This window comes from Stylophora pistillata, chromosome 4, assembly GCF_964205215.1.
Source record: "Stylophora pistillata chromosome 4, jaStyPist1.2, whole genome shotgun sequence".
NCBI lineage: Eukaryota > Metazoa > Cnidaria > Anthozoa > Scleractinia > Pocilloporidae > Stylophora > Stylophora pistillata.
Window position 1 is genome coordinate 7,517,828 of NC_142522.1, and position 21,348 is coordinate 7,539,175.

General features: G+C 37.4%; 2 protein-coding genes and 1 pseudogene across 7 annotated transcripts; 2 read left to right on the forward strand and 1 right to left on the reverse strand.

The window, feature by feature from the left end:
* Positions 1 to 374: 374 nt before the first annotated feature.
* On the reverse strand, positions 375 to 10,986 carry LOC148732206 (uncharacterized). 6 transcript variants are annotated; one of them, XM_088758278.1, is made up of 17 exons: positions 10,708 to 10,826; positions 9,970 to 10,073; positions 9,082 to 9,218; positions 8,474 to 8,545; positions 7,978 to 8,037; positions 7,808 to 7,858; positions 7,529 to 7,588; positions 7,303 to 7,338; positions 6,974 to 7,018; positions 6,015 to 6,136; positions 5,525 to 5,616; positions 3,975 to 4,048; positions 3,066 to 3,152; positions 2,768 to 2,846; positions 2,470 to 2,506; positions 841 to 1,853; positions 375 to 722 (listed from the first exon to the last, which is right to left on the reverse strand). In XM_088758278.1, the coding sequence occupies exons 2-16, from the start codon at positions 10,041 to 10,043 to the stop codon at positions 1,791 to 1,793; spliced, it is 1,089 nt and encodes a 362-aa protein (XP_088614404.1). In that variant the 5' UTR covers positions 10,044 to 10,073; positions 10,708 to 10,826; the 3' UTR covers positions 375 to 722; positions 841 to 1,790. The 6 variants fall into 6 exon arrangements, with proteins under 6 accessions (XP_088614404.1, XP_088614402.1, XP_088614401.1 ...); XM_088758276.1 differs by lacking the exon at positions 9,970 to 10,073 and having other exon boundaries at positions 6,015 to 6,133; positions 10,708 to 10,979; XM_088758275.1 differs by lacking the exon at positions 9,970 to 10,073 and having other exon boundaries at positions 10,708 to 10,974.
* Positions 10,987 to 11,815: 829 nt separating this feature from the next.
* LOC148732207 (TNF receptor-associated factor 5-like) lies at positions 11,816 to 13,817 on the forward strand. Its single transcript, XM_088758791.1, has 3 exons — positions 11,816 to 12,296; positions 12,992 to 13,172; positions 13,397 to 13,817. Exons 1-3 carry the CDS (start codon positions 11,839 to 11,841, stop codon positions 13,610 to 13,612), a joined length of 855 nt encoding a protein of 284 aa, XP_088614917.1. The 5' UTR covers positions 11,816 to 11,838; the 3' UTR covers positions 13,613 to 13,817.
* A 3,607-nt stretch (positions 13,818 to 17,424) lies between these two features.
* Positions 17,425 to 18,799, forward strand: LOC148732208 (uncharacterized; annotated as a pseudogene).
* Positions 18,800 to 21,348: the final 2,549 nt, after the last annotated feature.

Sequence of the window (21,348 nt, forward strand, 5' to 3'; positions counted from 1 at the left end):
TCTCAGTAAAAGTGAAGTGAAGGCTATTTCGATTTCACAGGTGAGAATTCGCGCCAGTCAGATAATTTTTATGATTCGTTATTAAATATTTATTCATATTGGCTAAAGTTGAACGAACTGCCGTTGTTGATTTCCTATTTCCGTTGAGCTCTGTCTTGACCACCTCATAACTAGGTTGTATTCACTCTGACGAGGGGCTAACACTCAAACCGTCAGCGTAACGTCTTAAAAATTAGCTATTTCTGCATGGAATATTTAAAATTATTTATCATCAATTTGAAATTGTGCTTAATTTTCTTCCTTGCCAGCAACTTCAAATATTCTTCCCTTTCGATAGGAATTTTACACAAGGACGTCAAGAAAGAGAAATTGGATCCAATCTACTATTCATTATTTTATTCATCCATTCATTTGTTCGTTATTTGGTTTGTTCACTAAATCATTAATTTATTCACCCATCCTTCCATTCGTTCATTCAGTTCTTTCATTTAGTTCTTTATTCCTATAGTTGCTCGCTCAGTCATTCACTTCATTCATTCATTCATTCATTCGCACACCCATTCATTCATACAGTTTTATAATTATTTCTTGCTTCATTTATTCCACCCTTGTTTTCTTCTCTGCTGGTTCAATAACTTCTTGATGATGCTCTGGTTCTCTCTTCCTTTTATTCTTCTTGTTCTTTTTCTTCTTTTTTTTGTTCTTACGTTTCTTTGGAAGACCTATTTTAAAGAACAATAACACGAATTAAGCCAAGAGGGAGTACTCAAGAGGGGGAGTATTTTGCTATGAAGTCTGATAATCTAGTTTACAGCGCTAGTATGAGGGACAATATGTTACCTTCGTCTCCTTCATCCTCCACTGTTTTTTCCATTGCATCGTATGTGGATGCTGGGGCTGGACCGAACTTCACCTACAAAAAAACCTTGTGGAAGTATGACAGCAGGAAAAATACACCAAAGTGCTTTTACTCCTTGTCATACTCCCACGGTATACATAGCAGGCTTAGAGTAAATTGGTTTTATTTCAATCTATCTTGATTGATTAAACATGTTTAGTAAATTAACATTTATTAATCTTTAGATTAACACCAACCAAATCGTTTTAGCCAGTCCAGTCCAACCAGTCCATTCCAATCCAGTCCAGCCAGTCCAGACCAACCCAGTCCAGCCAGTCCAGACCAATCCAGTCCAGCCAGTCCAGACCAATCCAGTCCAGCCAGTCCAGACCAATCCAGTCCAGCCAGTCTCGACCAATCCAATCCAGCTAGTCCAGACCAATCCAGTCCAGCCGGTCCAGACCAATCCAGTCCAGCCGGCCCAGACCAATCCAGTCCAGCCGGTCCAGACCAATCCAGACCAGCCGGTCCAGACCAATCCAGTCCAGCCGGTCCAGACCAATCCAGTCCAGCCGGTCCAGACCAATCCAGTCCAGCCGGTCCAGACCAATCCAATCCAGCTAGTCCAGACCAATCCAGTCCAGCCAGTCCAGACCAATCCAGTTCAGCCAGTCCCGACCAATCCAGTCCAGCCAGTCCAGACCAATCCAGTCCAGCCAGTCTTGACCAATCCAATCCAGCTAGTCCAGACCAATCCAGTCCAGCCGGTCCAGACCAATCCAGTTCAGCCAGTCCCGACCAATCCAGTCCAGTCAGTCCAGTCAGTCCAGACCAATCCATTCCAGCTAGTCCAGACCAATCCAATCCAGCTAGTCTAGACCAATCCAGTCTAGCCGGTGCAAACCAATCCAGTCCAGCTGGTCCGGAATAATCCAATCCAGACTAATGTGATTTATTTATGAATATTTGTTATGCTTACCTCATCATCTTCTAGATCATGATCTTTGTCTGTCTCCTATAAGATGGTGAAATGCAAATGACAAATAAATCTTTACACATTCAACATCTCTAAGTAAACATCTAAATATGGCACTACATATACGTATACCAAGCCTTCCTTTGTTTCCTCTTTTGCACTTTCAGCCATAAAATTTCACATTCCAGTCTACCAAAGCAACCATTAATTTCTATCTGTATCTACAGGGCTAAATTAATTTGATTAAACTAAAAGGGTTTGTATATCACCATGGTATTGATTATTTTTAATCAAACCACCCAAAGGTAATTTTCCATTGGAATAAAGCATTCACCTTAATATTACTTCTCCCCATCTCAATCTCAGCAGTGAGGCTTTTCAGTGACAATACGGAGCTTAGTAATAGTAATGTACCAGGTACATAAAAAAATTCTAGCCCTAACATTGTATGTGTCCAAAGGCATTATAAATTTAACTGCCAAAATTCAAAAGTTATGGTTTGTTGGTGATTGGGTTGATTGATTAGTTGGAACTAATAAACTGATAAGATTAACAACAGGTATAGGCTCTATTTCAGTAGACTCTTTCTCTGTACATTAAAGGATTGAAAGAAACTCACTTAGGGCAATATTTATTTTCATTTTGTTATCAGTACCTTTTCTTCACTTACTTTGGCCCTTGGCAATTTCATTCTAGGAAAAAACATTGGAAGAGGTTAAAATAATACATGAATTTTACACAAACATCAGATTCATCTTGCCAGATGCAGATTTCCATTAAGGTGACATATATCTTGATGGGTGACATGCTACTAATCAGCATCTCATGATTGTTATATTGCACTAGTTAATATTATTTTACTGACTATTCGAGGGGATTTTGGTTTGAACCTCATCTCCTCCTTGGGATAGGCATTGACGGATGATAGCATTCCACAATTGCAAGTACATTACCTTTCCTTGGCAAGATTTGTGAGCATTTCTGAAGCATTGGCCAGTGCATCCTTGAGTTTTTGTACATCAAAGTTTGTTTCTATAAAGAAATATACTTAATTTTTAAGTATTTCATACAACAATAGCACCTCTTGACACTTTTTTAACATACTATACTTAAAATTTATGTTACCATTTATGTTAAGACAAACAAGCATGATTACAATAGCTGTCAGCTGCAACAAAATTAATTTGGAAACAATTTCAGAACAAATATTGCTCAAAACATATCAATTAAGCTATAGGATTTACTTCTTACCATTTAAAATTTCCAAGCACTGTGGAATTTGGGATGGGACCACAACAAGCAGTGTGGTTTGATCCCCCACTCCATATTTGGCTTGAACTAGGAGATGATCACATATATAAAACATTTATGATTAAGGTGTGCATCCATTCATAATCCCTTATTGTCATTCCACCTGTAGATGCATAATGCCATGTGCAAGGCTGTCGTCTAGCAGTGCCTGGTGGCCCCTTTTGCTCTTGGGTGACTCAGGAATTTTTTTTTTTTATACAAAGCATATGCTGGGCACCCTAGATTTCATATTTTCACTGCACTGGTCTCCATTCAATTTTCCTTAGCGCATAGCCTTGCATGTGGGTTTCTCTTACCAACAAAGGCTCTGGTGACTGATGGTAAGCCAGTCACCCACCCTCCACCTGACCCTGGGGTTTGGAAGGGCAGATCTTAACACCGGGAATTGCTCCCTACCCTTTTCGTTCAGTGTGCGTTCTTTGGTATTTCCACTTCCAGTTTTTACATGTGGAGGTGAAGGAGACAAGGCCAATATGTTAATGTCACTGCCCAATGACATCATCTTCTGAACTGAAGTAGATGGTGATCTGCTCTCCTGAAGGGCTGAAGACAAGAAATTCCTGCTGGGCTTTGGTTGATTTTGAGTTGGCTACAAAGTTAGTGGAATTTAATATGTGGCCTTCATTTCAATTGAAAGAAAGATTCCCTCATGATTATTTTTGCAGTTCAACTGTTACTTTTGGAGAAACACAGGTTGAAACATGCATTCACACAATAAGTCACTTAGCACAGTTTTCTGATATTCATGGGTGAATTACATAGAGGTTAAACCTGTTTATGTCAACTTATGTAGCTCTGAAATTGCAGGCATGGAAAATGTTTATTTCAACTATCAATAAGTTAACTCACCTTTAGACCCTTCATTTGACTGGGTATCAGCAACCCAAATTAAAACTTTATGGTGCCAACCGTTGTTTAACACCCTGAAAAAATATATGTATATAATACGCATATTTAACAATTATTTGCCAAAGGCGTGGTGAATATCATCAAATAGTATAACTTCAGAGCTGAGCAAAGAGTTTCCAGCGATCTGATTGGTTGAGCGGTTTCTTATATGATGCTATATAAACTGCTCCATGCGATTTATTTAAAATGTTAAATAAAATAATAATAAATGTTACTAAAATGTTATGATTTTAGAAATGTCTCTATTGTTTAGCTCTGAAATTATACTAAAACAATTATTTGCCAAAGGCATGGTGAATATCATCAAATAATCGACAACATTCACTGAATCTGAGGTGAATAATTGTTTATTTATAAGGCCTTACAATGTACAAAGGTCTTACAGAGGCTGTACAAAGGAAAAGTTCAATCGATGTTGAAAGTTAAACAAATTTAAACTTGATTCAACGTGCTCTCAACATCTTTTACGTTTTCAAACATTTTGAAAAAATGCACCGAAAATTAGGTTCAACAAATTGTTGAAGTCATGCTGGGGTAAATGTTGAAATCTTTTAAATGGGCCTTAATACTGAACAGCTGTGTGCAAACTTCGTAAGTATAAATTCAAACTCATTCAGTACAATTTCTAACTCCTTCAGTGTACTGAATAAGTTTGTTTTTGATGAGTTGTCACATTACGCATTGATGATTGGACAGTTTTTACTTTTTGAGTGTGATAAGCATACTCAACAAGTTAAAAGTTAGCTGATTGGCTAATTTTGTACTGGTTGGTTCATTCCAGATTCTTTTTTGCCATTCCAAAAAGGTTTTAGCCTGTTTTACTAATAACAGATATGAAACATTCACATACAGGTAACACTCACAATGATCTTTTGGGATTACATCTAGCTTCTTAATTGGAGTTTAAGGTCAAAACTTTTTTGGTTTGGATTTGCCTGACTTTTTTATGTGGCTTTTGCAGGTAAAAATCAGATTTATGTAAAAAAACACAATAACCATGGCTGAATCTCCATTCCCTACGTCCCCTAACATGTGCAGAAACTCTGTTGTTTTCTTGTAGGTTTATCATTTGATAAACAACTAGCACACCTCACATTGAAATCAGTGTATAGAGTTAACCCTTTAGGCCCAAAGAGTGACTAGCATCAAACTTCTCCTTCTAAGATCAAAACTTTGTGAATCAAGAGTGGTTGCCAGACAATGTTCACTATATCAATTTTTTTTAATATTTCACCAGTGTCTCCCTATTCATTGTATAGAAAATGTGTAAGTCTGGAAGGTTAGATAATTAAGGCACTTTTCAATCCTTCTGATAGAGCGAGTTGCTGATTATATCACAGCTTCTGCATTACCATTGCTTTTATTTTTGTGCTAAGTTTATAGTTTATAGTCATATATGCTAGAGTAAGATATGCACGTTGTTGTGTAGTTTCCATTTGTTATTATTCACAACCTATTTGTGATGTAAATTTTAAAATATCCTTACTTACCTGAAAAGGTGATCAGCAAATTTTTCAGAATTATTCTGACTGAATAGTACCAGGAGGCACACTGCTGCATCTTCTCTTCCTTGCCACAACATCTGTTAGACAAGTAATTGTATTATGTATTATAATGCAGCGGCAGTTTGATCATCTAGTACAAAATAATATAACTAGCGATAATAGATGGTTAGTGAATGCATTCGAGTATCCATTATTGTGGAAGTCTGATGTGCAAATACTGAAATTGATTACAAATCTGTGACATATATAAATTAGGTTTCTTCCTTGTTTTCAGGAAAACAGGTGAAAAGTTCTTTTTAAACTGGTAATACAATCAGGCAAATTGCAACCATGTTCATTATTACATTCACTATTTACATCTGCTCAATTAGCTTTGCTCTCCATTGCAAGTGGTCTGCAGATTAAAGAGATTTCAATGTGTAATAATTGAAGAAAATACTGTTATGCAATTAAAACAAAGAAAGAACTTCTCTACCTCTCTCAGAGAATGGGTCATGAAAGGTGGCAACACAACCCTTCCTTTGGTGACAGATGTCACCTTTTTTATTATAAGGGCCACCTCTTCCGTACGGCCCTTATAATCTTTATCATTTTCTTCTAAAAAACACAAAAGAACCATACAGTCCTTGTCAAAAGTAAATTCTTCGACAGCTATGATTATAATATTAAATGTAATAGTAATAATAAATATTCATAATGATAATAAAAGTAACCCTTATGATAATAACTAAAAAACAGAGGATAGTCTTAAATAGCCCCCAGGATAGTTTGAGGAGTAATGAATAATATTTTATGAAATGGTGACAAAGTATCATCTTGTGTTTTATGTTCATTAATTGAATCCATATATTTTTTTTGTAAGACTAAATTGTGTGCAAGAAAAATAGTATGATACTCAGGGGTTTCATCAAGGGCCAGGCACTGGGCAAATTGACCGGTTGTGAGGATGGTTTTGCCCACCTGATCTGACGGTCTGGAGGAAAGTTTATCTTAAAAAGAAGTTCAGTTCAAAGAGTTTTGCCCACCTGTGAAAACCAGTTGCCCTCCTGCAGAAAACATTAATGAAACCCCTGGATACTAGGTTCATTATTTATACATTGTAGGTCAAACTGAAATTGTAGTTAAAATGTTTTCAATCAAGGTTGAAATCAATTTCCCTTTAATATCTTCTAGCAATAATTTGTCATGGATGATGAATAATTATGGTAAAGAGACAAAGGCAAGTGAGGACCAACACAGCTTGAAATCATTTTAACTTAAGTTTAATTTTTACCAACAGCATGTGTATGTGTTCACTTTTAAATTCAAATTTGATCAGGAATTCTAGCACCAAAGGTTTGTTGGTAAAAAGGCTATTATGTGCTACCCTTGTTAAACAAAGTCAGTTAGGTACGTTGAAAACAATTTCCTTTGTAAAAATAAAAATATACCCACTTTCAGGAAATCCAAAGGTGGAGAAGTCCTCCACAACATTCCCAACTGAAAAACAATTTTTGTATAATTATATGAATCACATCCACTTTGTATTTGAAGTTTACCTATTTAGCCATTTTCAAGCCTAATGCTGATGTCAACAAAAAATATTATAATCTTGCACTGACAAATTAGGAAGCCCTTTAAATTACATGCAAGCATGCAAATGATGCAAAGACTTTATGAAGTGCAATTATAGTTTCACCTGAATAGATACCTCACATGCTACAAATTGACAGTGGCTGAAGTTAGCTATACACACATGCATATGCCAAACATATACCACCTACCCATTTCAGGCTCCATTGCTAATACTTTAACATGATCTGTTGACACAATGTTATTTGCAGGAAGTATTATCATAATGATTAGTCATTGTAACCAACATGCATGGATTGGCTGCCCATGCCTTTCTTTGTTTGTCCCTGAGAATAGAAGATTTTAGAGCAGCAAGTGGGATATTTTCATTTTTTATAACTTAAACAAATCTAGGCTTATATAGAATTGAGTCATTACCTTTAGCATGACTGTTGCCAGTTGAGACGGTTGTGGCATCTGTTATGATGCAGTCCAATTCTAGAATGTAATGATGTGGTTGACAAATCAATATCAGAGTATCAGGAGAATTAATCTAATGCCTTAAGGCAACAAAAAAACTCAGTTTTCGCACAAAATTTAAATGCTGGGCACCCTGGATTTCAGAGGTTCTGATTTGTAGTCTCCCATACATTTTACTTAATGCAGTGTTGTTTTTTTTAAGTAAATTACTGGTATAAAGTATGATTTATGACCTACCAATATCACAGTTGTGCTCGTCCTCACCAGAAGGTGCAGTTACAATACAATCTGAAAAATAACAAAACAAGAACTTTTGAAATAGGGAACTGGTCTTTACAATACAGTTATAATATTCTTGAATACCAAATCCACTATTTCTAGTGATTAAGTGGTAAGTAAAATATTACCATCTCCAGAGCTCACACCTGCCCTCTGTGCCATGGCATTTAACAGCCTGCGTGTAGCAGCTACAAAAAACAATATTTTTGTTTAAACTAAATAAAGGTATAGAATTGAAGATGCTATGAAATACTGTAAAGATGAACTTGTTGAAATCTTTCTGGTCTCCAGTATCATAAACATAACTGTTGTAGTCAAAAATCAAATTCAGATTAAAATTGTGTCAACCTAGTTTAATTATCAATAATAATTAATTATCAATAATTGTTTACTAACCCTAGTCGTGAGTAGTCAGGGTCAAGACACGAAGGAATCTGAGAATCAAGGTTGCAAACATTTTGCAAGATCTTCATTTTAAACTATGTACAACATAATCCTGGTCTCAGGGCAAAGAATCAAGACAATGTGACATTAATGGAGCTCTATCAACTTGGATTTTTCTTCTCTACCCGTTCTCTAGCACATTCTGATTTGTAAATCTGCTAATACTTTGAATTGGCTTACTTCCATTTTGAGGCGGCATAATGGTCAAATCCACTGTTGTGCTGGATTGTGTTGACGTTGAGGTAGCTGAAGCTGAATTGTAAGGAAAAAAGATGTTAATTAACCAGTTGATGCCTGAAATGCCTCAAACCACCTGTCAGAAAGTTAAATTACCTTTTACAATACGACTTTTCGGGAAATGGCAGTAGTTCAAATTAAATTGTACCTTTTATTTTGGTCATGTATGATAATGAATTTCGAACAAAGGAAAACAAATTAAAACTAAAGATTAAACATCAGCATCAATTCAGGAGGGGATCAAGGCCATACGACACCAACAAGCAATTAAGGATAACAATTATTGCTCTCTCGTGCCATTCAGACAATGTAACACAATAACAGGACCCAGAGGTTTCATTTCGTGTGCGTCAGCGAGAAATTGGCTGGCTGTAAATATAGTTTTTCCAGCCTGCAGCCTGTCATGAGCTCATCCATCTCATTTCTTTTGTGACGAGTGAAAAGTACTGCTCAAAACCTTAAAGTGAAACCCCTGAGGACTTAGTACCTAGGAATGGATATTATGGTGCAAACCACGTCATTTACGAATCATGACAAAAACGTATCCGTACCTGAAAGCTGCGAGTGAAAATAAATCTTTTTTTTGTGCGCCGCAGAATAATGGCGCACAAACTCTTCCCCACTCATCACGCCTCTCTTGACAGTGGCCATACTATGGCTTCTTTCGTAAGACTTGACAAAGGTCAAACTGTAAGAATCAAATAAATGGTTTAATAGGTGAATCGTTATGTTGTTCAATGTTATTAGAAAGTAAAGTTATGAAAACAATCAAAGAACAGGGATCATGTCCCTGTCCGCTATCTATGCATGGGTATTTCTCCCAAATATTGTTGAAGAATCACAAAACAACTCTGATCTTCTAATAAGAAGAGGGTGCATCAGCATGTGCTAATAACTCAGCGTATCATAATTAAACCTATGAAGTGTTCATAAAGTTATAAAGACAAATAAAAATGTCAGTTATCCAGCCTAGCATCACCGGTGACACTCATTAAAGCCAACAACATCACATTCAACATGTTTGCAGTTTATGTTTGCAGGTTAAAAAACCCATTCCCAGGTCTCTCTCATTCACCCTTTCATCGCGTGACTTTGCCCACGCTCTTCTAACACAACAGGCAGGCTTCGCTAAACGCAAATATTCTTGTTTAAAAAAGTGTCATCACTAATATAAACCACAGAAATTATTGACCCCTTCTTCGGAAAATTATTGCTGGCGAGCCCTAGCGAGGCGGCAGCGTATTCTTTACCATACGGACAAAAAGCCAAATTTTGAAAAAGTTTTCGATTTCGACCAATGCCCGTTGAGGTAAATAATTCGACCATTGAGTTACATTTGCCTGTGGAGACACAAGATAAGCTTGCAATCATAGATTCAAAATGTGGATCGCTTGCTGAAGCTAGATATTCAACAAAATGTGGATCGCTTGTTAGCTAACCATTCAACTGCATACAAAAATGACTGTTTAGGCCACGAGACAAATTCTGAGTTGATTTCATCCTTGGAGAGCATCCATTCGTCGTGGAGCAATTGTTTTTCAACCTTTGAATCAAAAGAAAAGTCCTTGAGCGCAACATTAATAAGTTTTCATTTGCTCAATGACGTCGAACATCCCTCAAAATGTTTTGGTCTTGCAGAAAGGCTTTCAGCGAATTTTCAAGGACAAAAGCTTGATTGTGATATATAAACCATAAAATATGGAGAGCGCCGACAAGGGTTGATGAATGTGAATGACACCATTCATCCATGCCTTTCCTTTTGTTCAGCATCGAAGAATATTTTCACAACTTACAAGCAGGCAGTTGCTATTTTTAGAAATGTCACTCTGACTTCTTTAAGTGAATCAAATGATTCATTTCATACTTTTGACCCTAACGCTAGAGACAGTGATGATATGCCAAATTCACAGCAACTTTATCAAAACTTAGGTGACTTAGGTGAACCTGGAACATTCTTTTCTTCTTTAGCAAATGAACTGACATGTGAGTGTTTTGAAATTATCCCTCTGACGCCAGCACCAACGTTCACATTGAAACTACTAGTTAATAATTGACCACCGTAATGAATCTATAATTTAGGTGCTTGCTCGTGATCGGCTAAGCTTGAAGTATTCATAGTACATTGACAAGAACAGAAATTTTGAAAGTTTGTAAGTGAAATCTACATTGAGGCTCACCTTTTCAGATCAATTCCGAGCAAAGAAGGGAAGCTAGCAAGCAGCAATCTCCCCATGGCTGCATCTGTGTGATTTTTTGTAAACGAGATGTCAACCAACCTCCCACTTGCCTTCAAGGCTTCCATCTTTTTCCCAGACGGTGCTTTCGACAAAGGTCGATCTAAATAAATAAAAGTCCTCATGAGGGCTCGCTTACTGTACTGCACGTCTGTTTGTGATTCCAAGGCTGACATGTTCGAAGCGCGGCGTGGTGAAATTGAAGAGACGCGAATGTGATACGAACAAAACGTTTAAATGAATGAGCCAATCATCGTATTACAAAATCATCGAATGACATCATTCACAGAATTACAAATTAAGGGCGGTGTTTTTGCACTCGTTTTAGCAAGAAGTTCCAAATCTAGACATGAACATCAGAAGCAATCTTGGTAAATCTTGATCAGCTATTTTTCTGGCCGAAAAAAAGAAAAAATTATAACGCGAAGAAAAGCTTCACCGCGCGTGTAATATGTAATCCGAAGACTCGTGTTGCTGTTCATAACAGTTCCTTGGGGAGTTTTCGGTGACGGCTAAATTTAAATCGATTAATCTTTTATTCGCAATCTTTTACCACAAACTTTTGGCATTAACGAATGATTCTGATGACGGGTGATGTGAAAAAGACAAAGAATCTAGTTTTGAATGGTATCTTTTTTTTGTCATTGACATATTCACTGCAATTAGAGCAACGAAAATTCCAGTATTTGTGATTGTCTTTTTGAGTTGACCACAAATATCTCACCTCACCTCTGAGCCAATCAGTGAAAAGGAATCTTTAAGAACTCCACTTGTCAGATCTAGCAGTTTTCCGGCGCGGTGTGTTATAAGTACGAGTCATCTTCGTTTTTGTCTGTGCACGTGAAAACAGTTTCTTTTCCTCCTTGAAAGAAGTTTGAGTTTTTGGCACTGAGCTTACCATGCCACAATTCAAGTTTACTGTAAAGACGGATAAAAGTCTCGACTGCTGCATCTGGTTCGTGATAGTGCTTTATTTTACACTAATTCCAAAAGTGTTGTATTTATTTTAAACACATTGATTGACTATGCTCAACAGTTTCTTTCTACCTTTTGAAAATCTGCAGTTACTTTACAATGCTCAGACCAGTAACACTTTCGTGCGGGCACTCCAGTTGCCAGGAATGCTTGGCCAATTTGATGGCATCCACGCAACAACCATCGTGCCCAGTGTGCAGAGCTCAGATCGCGAGTGATGCAGCACTAAACGTAAATATCGCGCTGAACAACCTGACGAGTAATCTGGCGGTCGCTTGTACCAATCATGACTGTACGTGGACGGGCACGTACGAAAAGACGGAGGACCACTCCAAACAATGCCCGAAGCAGAAGGTCGACTGTGTGAACGAAGGTTGCCAGCATACGCTAACAAGAGAAGAGATGACTTCGCACATATTGACCTGCGACAAACAACTAGTTACCTGTACAGACTGTGGGATGTCCACGTACAGAGACGGCTTGACCCAACATCTGGCCGAGCTATGTCCTTACAAGAAAATTTATTGTCCCCTTGCATGCGGAGAGATGATGCCAAGGTTAGCCCTGCAGTTCTTTTTCCGTTTTTTGATGGAATCGTATCATCGGAAAAAATATCGGAAAATAGCAGGATATTCTTCGCTATTTAAACTTGGCAGCTGGAAGGAATTACTGTCTAAAGTAAAATCTGCCTTTAGCACATGTGAGCCGCACAATCATGTTATTGCCATGTCACTCGTCAAAACAACATCTAGTCTGCAGAGACCTTGGAAAAAAACAATTGTAGATTTTTATTTTGTTTCAGTTTATTGCATCCATTTTCAAATCACTGGTGTTCCCTGTAACCTCACTGGCTCTACTTGGGTGCGATTTATTCACGAATCGTGCCATTTTTTGCTCTAAATCGCATCATTCTACGCTTGACTGAGTTTTTGACACATGACGTCAGTATTTCTGTTTTGCAAACAAAATAAGATGTAAAAGCGTTTCCGGTTCCACTTTTTATTTAAAAACCGGCGCAGTACTGCATCAGTTAAATATTTGAATTGACCAAGTCTTGTTTTTGGGCGATTTCAAAATGGATGTAATAAAGTGGTAATTAATCCTCGTGTTGTGCAATTTTGGTCAGAAATCATACTGGTGATTTCAAATCGAACTTGCGCTGCGCGCTCGTCCGATTTTGAAACCACGCGTATGATTTCAGCCCAAATTGCACTCCACTCAATTCAATTACCATTATTTATTTCACTTGCAGATGCCATATTACTCTTCATCTCGGCCAATGCAGAGAGAAGGCAGTGCAGTGCACCGTCAGCGGCTGCCACGCAGTCTTCCGGCGAAAGGACTTTGAAGACCATGTGGTGACAGCGGCATCGAGCCACATGGTACTTCAGGCTGGCGAGGTAGAACGGCTGCGTAGAATTTTGTACCACAAGGTTAGTTTTCATTGACTGTCGGTCAACGTTTATGTATGTTTACTTAGTTTATCAGTTATGCATTTGAGTTTAGTAATTTTAGTATAAGCCACTCAATATACCGTCTTTGGAATTGTTCCGAAAGCAATGTCAATACCTTTATTGTCCAACGGCATAACTTATCAAGCGATAAATAGCAGTTTTTTCTGCATTAGCGAACTGTTTTATCTATTTTCTTCGAACAGAGTTACGATACGTCACCGACCATAACGCTAAAGGAGGGGAGCACCACATCATTTAGATGGGAGGTAGACAACTTCAACCAGTACGTCAACTCGACCATTGCCAGTCCCTTCTTTATCTCTCCTGAAAGGCACAGATGGCGAGGAATCTGGGAAAACTCCGCTCTCTATCTCCAACTGCAGTCAGCACTATACCGTGTGACTGCAAAGATCAGGTAGAAAACTAAGCTATTCAGAGCCTGAGGTCCTCGTATAAAATGTGAACTAAATTGCTTTTAAAAGAGGAACAGGTAGATTTTCCGGCTTAATTAACTTGATCACTTATCTAATAAGCATTTTATTTTAGGCACACAAAATAATGCTAAAAAAGAAATGAAATTGAAGAAACTAACATTAATTCATTGCTTCTTTCTCACAGGGTGGTTCCGTTAAACGGCAACTGAATGCGGAAAAAGCTGTAACTCTCCCCACCACAGATTTAAAGGAAGAGGAAATGTTGAAGGTTGATGGAGAAGCGTTTAAAAATGCTTGGTTAAATGATGATAAATTAAAAGTAAAGTTCATAATTACAAGCTACAGTTACAATGAAACTATCCACTAAACTTGCTTTGTTACACCTTTGTGTATTTTTTTTTCTAAAGCACGTTGAAAATTTATCTGTGAAAGTAATGGAAACACTACCAGAAAATAATATAAAACGTTACAATACAACAACTTCAAAATAGTAATGACTTCTATGTATAATTTGCCACATTTGTTTAGCAATATGCTTATGGTTGCCAAGTCATCGCAGAACAGTTGCTATGATTTTGTCCGAAAAGTTAGTATTAACTTGTTTCAGTTTTGGATCTAGCTTGTAAGTTTTTGGGTAATAAAAGTGTTAGTACTTGAACAAATAGCAGGATTAACCTTTTCTTCAGTGTAATCTTTGCAATCCCACCAGATTTCCAGCTATCTCACTCTTTTAAGGTTACAAGTCAAAGGGAATTTGTTCGATTGCTCTCAAATTTTGACAGTAGCTAGTTTTACATCTAAACAACAAACTAGTACCTCAGAATTTTTTATTTCTAAATACTTTTTTCCAGAGCGATTTTTGTACGATCAATCTACGCTTTCTTTAATCCTATTTCGAAAATTTTCTTTAACCTTTCACTGAAACTGATTACGGCAAAGCGCAGACACGCTTTTTTAGTGCTTTGGCCCCGGAAACGGAGGAACACATTAGATAAGCGTAAAACAAAATTCGCTTTGACATGTAACGTTCAAAAGGTGATTGGGGCGCTCGTATTTAGAAGTCGTGAAAAATTGGAAAATTCATTATTTTTAAAACATTTTGGTATAGTCTGATTTCCAGTTCCATAAGCTATAATTTGAGATAGGGGTTTAGATATCTACAGTTTAAACCGGACGCTCTACATTGCTTGCACTTGAGACACCCCTGAAGGTGCACGGTAACCTTAAACAGTTTAATTTGGCGTCGATAAGATTAAAAATTTCGATCTGGCAATCAGTGAATTAAAGATTAAATTGCTGTGTCATTTTCAGTGCTGAAGATTTACATAAAAAATATGTGACTGTGAATCAAATGACGTTATCATGGCAGATTGGTTCCCATATCAATCAAAGGCTCCTTAGAGCAACCTCATGGTATGATCGCGAGTTTTTGGCGCCCTTGACGTAAACTGCGATCTGGCTTTCTTAACTTTGGAAAGATTTTTTGATCGTGGGCAACACGTGCTGGCACAATTGTTGTGTTTGCGAGCGTTTTGATAGAGAAAAATTGTCTTTAATTGCGAATGTGTGAAGAATCACTAAGATAACGGCAGCTACAAGATGAAATCAACAGAGTTTCACACTTACCCGCAATTTGCAGTAAGCATAAAATCACTTCATATTCACGGTGTTTGGGTCTTCACGCACGAATCGTTCATGTTATCGTCACTTTTAGGACTCAGGCGCCCATTTCTCTGCAGTTGAGTATTCTGTGGCATATTTCCCTTCCATTTTTGGCTCCACAAAGGTATATTGATCAAGTTTGGAGTAAAAAAACTATCAAGCTTCAAGGGAAGGAACGCAATTTGAATCTGTTCAAGTAGTTTGGCATATTCTCGCCTACACGCTCGCCAACAGATTCTGTTAATCGGTAGCCAAGAGGCAGAATACTTAGTTGTAGAAGCGCAACTTCTCTCCATCTCCAAAGAGCTTCGCCATTCAGTTAGAGTTGAAACATGGGATTGATTCACAAAATCGACAAAAGGAGGAACTGTATTGATCAGCAGAAAATGGATCGGGGTTTTTTAATGCAATCGTAAGACTCTGGAACTCTCTATCTATCATAGTTAACCTAGAAAGCTTTTGCACTAAAATGCCTTCAAGTATGTTTTTAATCAAACAGTATGAAACAAAATTTCCAAGTAGTAGCATTTGTTACTATGGATTGGTGTGTACTTGGAATATTGCAATATTTTCAGCGATAGATAGATTTATTTTGTGGTCTTTCGATTTAATATGTCGCTAGTGTGTGGATTTTAGCATTTCTAAGAATATTTTTTTTCTTCTGCGCTATTTTTGATTTTCAAGTTTTATTCTTGCCTGGGCGTGTGCTTATAGCATGTGCCTAAGTGTCCCGTTCCCACCCTGTCGCATTGGATATACTCAGTTTTGTTTTGTTTTGTTTTGTTTTTTTTTCTTCATTTGCTTATATCTTCTTATAACCTGGTGCTCATTAAGTTTGATTCCTATAAAAAGCAGCATAAATAAAACATTGAATGAATCTACTTCAAAAGAATAGTAAATATATTTTCAAATATCCAGCGCTGATTGATTAACCGACTAAATTTGAAATTTAACAATAATGTAATTAGAACAGCAACTTTGCTGTTTCTAACCTGTAGCCCCAGGGTTCTGATTGAGTGAGTACTTTTAAAAAAATATTGATAGAAGAGAAATTGTTTTCCCGTATCAGTTTGGGAAAGATTAAACATTTCATGAAATAGAATAAATATATTGCCTAAAACAAATTGGAGGCTTTTTGCTTTAAAGGAAGTTTACTGCTCAAAGTGTTATTATTCTACAATTTTAAAGCATTCTGCGCTGCCTAAAGCAAATTCCCTTCAGCGAGATATGATAGAAGCATGGATAATAAAGCAAAGGTAAGGAAAATTACTTAAACAACCCTCCCCTTGAAGTGATTACAGGGACTAGTAACAAACAGGAGCTGAAGGATGCAAAATTTAAATAAGATCGGTGAATGAACGAATGAATGAATGAATGAATGAATGAATGACTTTATTTCAAATCGGATGAAAATGAGGCTTGTTAGGCGAGGAAAAATATATGAATACAAGTACAGAGTTTAAAAATAATATAAGCCTAAATAGAAATAATGATATAAAATTACAAATTACTTGGCATTCTTATTTCATTCCTAAAAGGGCCAAATTCGGCTATTACTCTAAGCTTATCAGGTAATGCATTCCAAGCCTTACCAGCAATGTAAGAAGTCGATTTTTAAAGGCTGTATGTTGTGGTCTTAGCCACAGCCAGTAAAAAAAGTTTGTTTTTGCCCCTAAGATTTTCCTATTTTCTCTTACTTGAAATAAAGATTGAATAAACCGAGGCATATTGTTATAGAGGGCTTTAAAAACTACGCATACTCTATTTTCGTCTACGACTTATATTGAGTAACCAGTCTTATAGATGTGGTTACAATAATAAGGAACACATGATTCCCTTTGTAACCCGTGTAGCTGCAAAAAGCAACATGTTACTAAAGGGAAAGTTTTAAACAGGAAAATTTAGTTACTATAAGATAGGAACACATGTTCCCTTTTACGGCGTTATGCGTACATCAATTTCATAACATTAAATGTGTATAAATAGAGTTTCTCTTTCTTATTCATCCATCGATACATCCGCCTATAAACAGCTGTGCGCTTGAAACGGGCCTTGCATATGTTTTTTTTTTCTTTTTTTACTGTGAGTCTCATAACCACCTCATGTCATACTTTCCAAGCACATATCTCCCTTAATCCTCCAACAGGAGATGCAGCGGATGCTCCAAAAGAAGAAGTCTTAGGACCAATATTATATTTGAGGATTTCCTAAAGGTGCCTTTAGCAACCCTTCTCAAGACTATCTACTACTTCACTCAAGATGACCCTCAGCACAGAATGGTGAGAGCTCTGGGCATTAATGCCAGTTTGACTTCAAAGATTTGTAGACGACTGCAAGACATCTGTTCTGTGGATCTACAAAACAGACCATTCATTCCTTTTGGGGGTCCTGGTACTGTGGCTAAGTGCGATGAAAGCAAGTTCAACCACAAGCTGAAGATAAAAGTAGTGAAGACTAGGCGAATACACAAAAACACTTCTCACTATAACGAGAAAAAGCGAGAAAAAAACAAGAACAAAATGAAACAAAACACAGAAATAAAAGAAATATAGTCAAATGGTACAAAATCAAAATGGTGCTAATAAACCGTCTTAAAGTTAGTTGACTAATAAGTTAAAATCTGCATTTATTTCATCTTTTAGTACAACAGGCGAAGGAGGGCTGCCCGTCAATCGTGGGTTTTTGGAATCGTGTCCTCAGAATACTCTCAAGCAAGACACTGTTACCAATTATACAGAAATGTCTTCTGCCGGGAACTGAGGTGCACACTGACGATTGGGCAGCGTACAATAGAGTGATTGGGCTGCCCAACATTAATATACATGAAGTCGTTGTCCATGCCCACAACTTCGTGGATCCCCGCACTGGCGTGCACACGCAAGAAGTGGAGTCAGCATGAAGCCAACTGAAGCTGGGCCGCAATAGAAGAAAAGGATTGAGAAGAGAAGATCTGCAATCCTACCTGGATGAGAGGATGTGGCGGCAGTGGAGGGGTGGCAGTTATAACGTAATAGCGAGGAATTTTTTTGCCATTTTGCATCTGCAGCTTCCGACTGAAACTCCAGTTCTGAAATTTTTTTAAAATGAAAACTTAAAACAATTTCTTTGAATAGTCAGACCGTTATAACATCCAGTTTCTCTTTATTTAAGCCCTAATACAAAGCAGCTCTTAAGTGTGTAAAATCTTCGATTGAAAGAAAATTGCAAGCTGTCACATTTACTTTTTTTATATAAAAGTTGCAAGTGTATAAGGTCAATCAGTTTCAAAAGCGTAAAAATTCCATTCAAACATAATGAATATTTGAACTCGTTGACTAAAAAGAAAATTAAGCAAAATGTTATTCTTATGGCCAATCATTACAAATATACCAAAGACAACTTTGAGAGAAGGCCAATTTCAAGACGGTAGGCTTATTATAGTGTTTACATTTAAGATGCGTATGTATTTTTCTACAAGGCTTTTGCCAAGTAACTCATGAGAAAATGTGTGTCCAAGGGCATTCAGTCAATTAGGCCACGTATACGACTAACTTCATTTATTTCAAACTTACAATTCCAGTTAATTAAATAAAGATAAGGTGTTATGAAAATTTCTATTGGGTGTCCGTGTTTCGTATACCATGTATGAAAGAGCCTTTCCCTTTCGCTTAAAACACGAAAAATTGCTTATATTGTTTAAATTACGACTTGATTGAATTAAAGTAAAGTCAACGTAAACATGTCTTTCCTTTGTACATTAAATATTGCCATGATCCAAAAAAATGCATATGATCATGAGAGGGAAGGTTGGGCAGGGTTGATTAAAATAAATCTAACATTTTAGAGTGTGTGGGATAAAAATGTGGGACAAGAAAGGTATAAAATAGGTATGCAACAATATGGCTGGGAAATTCGCCGCTGAGGGATAGAATGAAAATCGCCGCTGACGATATGCGAAAAATTCGAGGGTTACATGCTAATTTTTTTGAACAAATTGTTAATGCGAAATGGCAACAACAATATCATGATTGGAGAAGGGAAAAAAGACAAATACCGAGCAGTGAAACAAGGGGAAATAGTTTGAAAGGTGTTTTTTTGTAATAATTCATTTAATTCATTCATTTAGTTGTAAAAGAAAAAAAGAGAGGAGAATATCGAGGATATCGAGCTCAATATTGGCTGATTGACTTCCGTGGTCGAGTAGAATCGAGTACGAATTCAATCGAACTCAATTTCAATCGAGCTCAATCTTCCGAATGACTTCCGAGGTCGAGTAAAATCGAGTACGATTTCAATCGAACTCAATTTCAATGGAGCTCAGTATTGGCCGATTGAATTCCGTGGTCGAGTAAAATCGATTACGAATTGAATCGAACTCAATTTCAATCGAGCTCAATATTCCGAATGTCTTCCGAGGTCGAGTAGAATCGAGTACGATTTCAATCGAACTCAGTTTCAGTCGAGCTCAATATTGGCCTAATGACTTTCGAGGTCGAGTAGAAACGAGTACGAATTCAATCGAACTCAATTTCAATCGAGATAGTTTTAATACGAGCTCGAATAAAAGTGAGCTCGAAGCATTCGAAGTAACCGTGCTCAGTCTTGATCGAGGTCCACAACGAAGAATGAGCTCGCTTGTAAAGTGGCTGTCATCGAGCTCGGTATTTGGCGAGTACGAGTGAAATGGAGGTCAATTTGTGAAAATCGTGTACAGGTTGTTGTGCGAGCTCGAGAAAGTGAAACCGATCTCGATTGCCCAGAAAACTAAAATGATCCCTCAATCTCGCGTAGAACGCGCTCGTCCTTTTTGACGTGCTCGTTATACTCGATTTTGTGTAGAACGCGCTCGTTCTTTTTAACGTCCTCGTTATACTCGATTTCGTGTGCCGTGCCCAGATGGCAGCATTGATCCGGCTTTTGGGCTCGTTTCCCGGAAACCTTGAATGATCCCAAAACAATAACATCGTGTACTACGATCGCAAAGCGTGAACACTGATCGATCCACCAACTGACGCAATACTGGAAATTCGATACGGTTGTTATTCAGGTCGTACGGCACATGAAAATTGCGATATCTTTTGTTACTGTTTTATGGCAAACCAAGCGAAAGAATCATACCTAAATAATCGAAAGAGAGGCTTTTTCGAATACGGCGCCTCGCCGATATTGCCTCTTCTGTGAAAAGGAAGGATCTTTGAAAGACTACGTGATTAAAAATGTCGTTTTAAGGAAACAGGCAGAAACAGAGAAAACGCAGTATTTTATGACCATTACGCGCACAACAAACTTCATTTCATTTCATGATTTTGATTTTCATCGCCAACAGATGACCCCGCGTTAACTCGCACGTAATCGCGTATCTCTCGTGGATTCGTGGGCGCTAATCTGTATAATTACATTGTGGTGTAATTAATGTGATGACATCCACCCAACGCCTTCTTCCCCAAACCTCGGCATCAGTTTACGATGCCTGCTGAGAATTTTTTTCTTGAGCAAAGCTCGTCATGATCAACCCAAAACTAAACGAAACTCTGCACTCCTTTAATCCTTTCCACAATAATATTTGCTGAATACAAAAATAAAATAGTAAACAGAGAAAATCGAGCCTCCTCGCATCTACGCAGAAATGTCATGTGCTTTTTCATGTGTTTGAGCGCAAAAGAGATTCATGAAACAAAAACAGGTAGTAAACATCTGTTCGTTATCGGTCAGCAAACAACAAATCCATAACAAAAAATTTCCAAAACGTATTTTCAAGGTTACCAGTAAGGTTCGTAGGATTAAACTAGTGAAGTAAGATATTAACAAGTCTATTTCGATATCAGCAACGGAATACAGTGATATTTTATCCTAAAGCGCGGTTGGGCTAAACTTCTTTTTTTTTCCTTGGTTTCTGCAAGGAGTTTCTATCTGTAAGTTGAGCGATTAGTTTAAAATCTCTCGGCACAGTTTATTATCAAATAGTTCAGGTTGTATGTGATCCAGCTCAAAATCAACAAGGGCAGTGAACTTTATAAAACAAAAATAGAAAACCTAGAGTTGATCCTCATTCCAAACTGTTTTACTGTATCACAATTCAA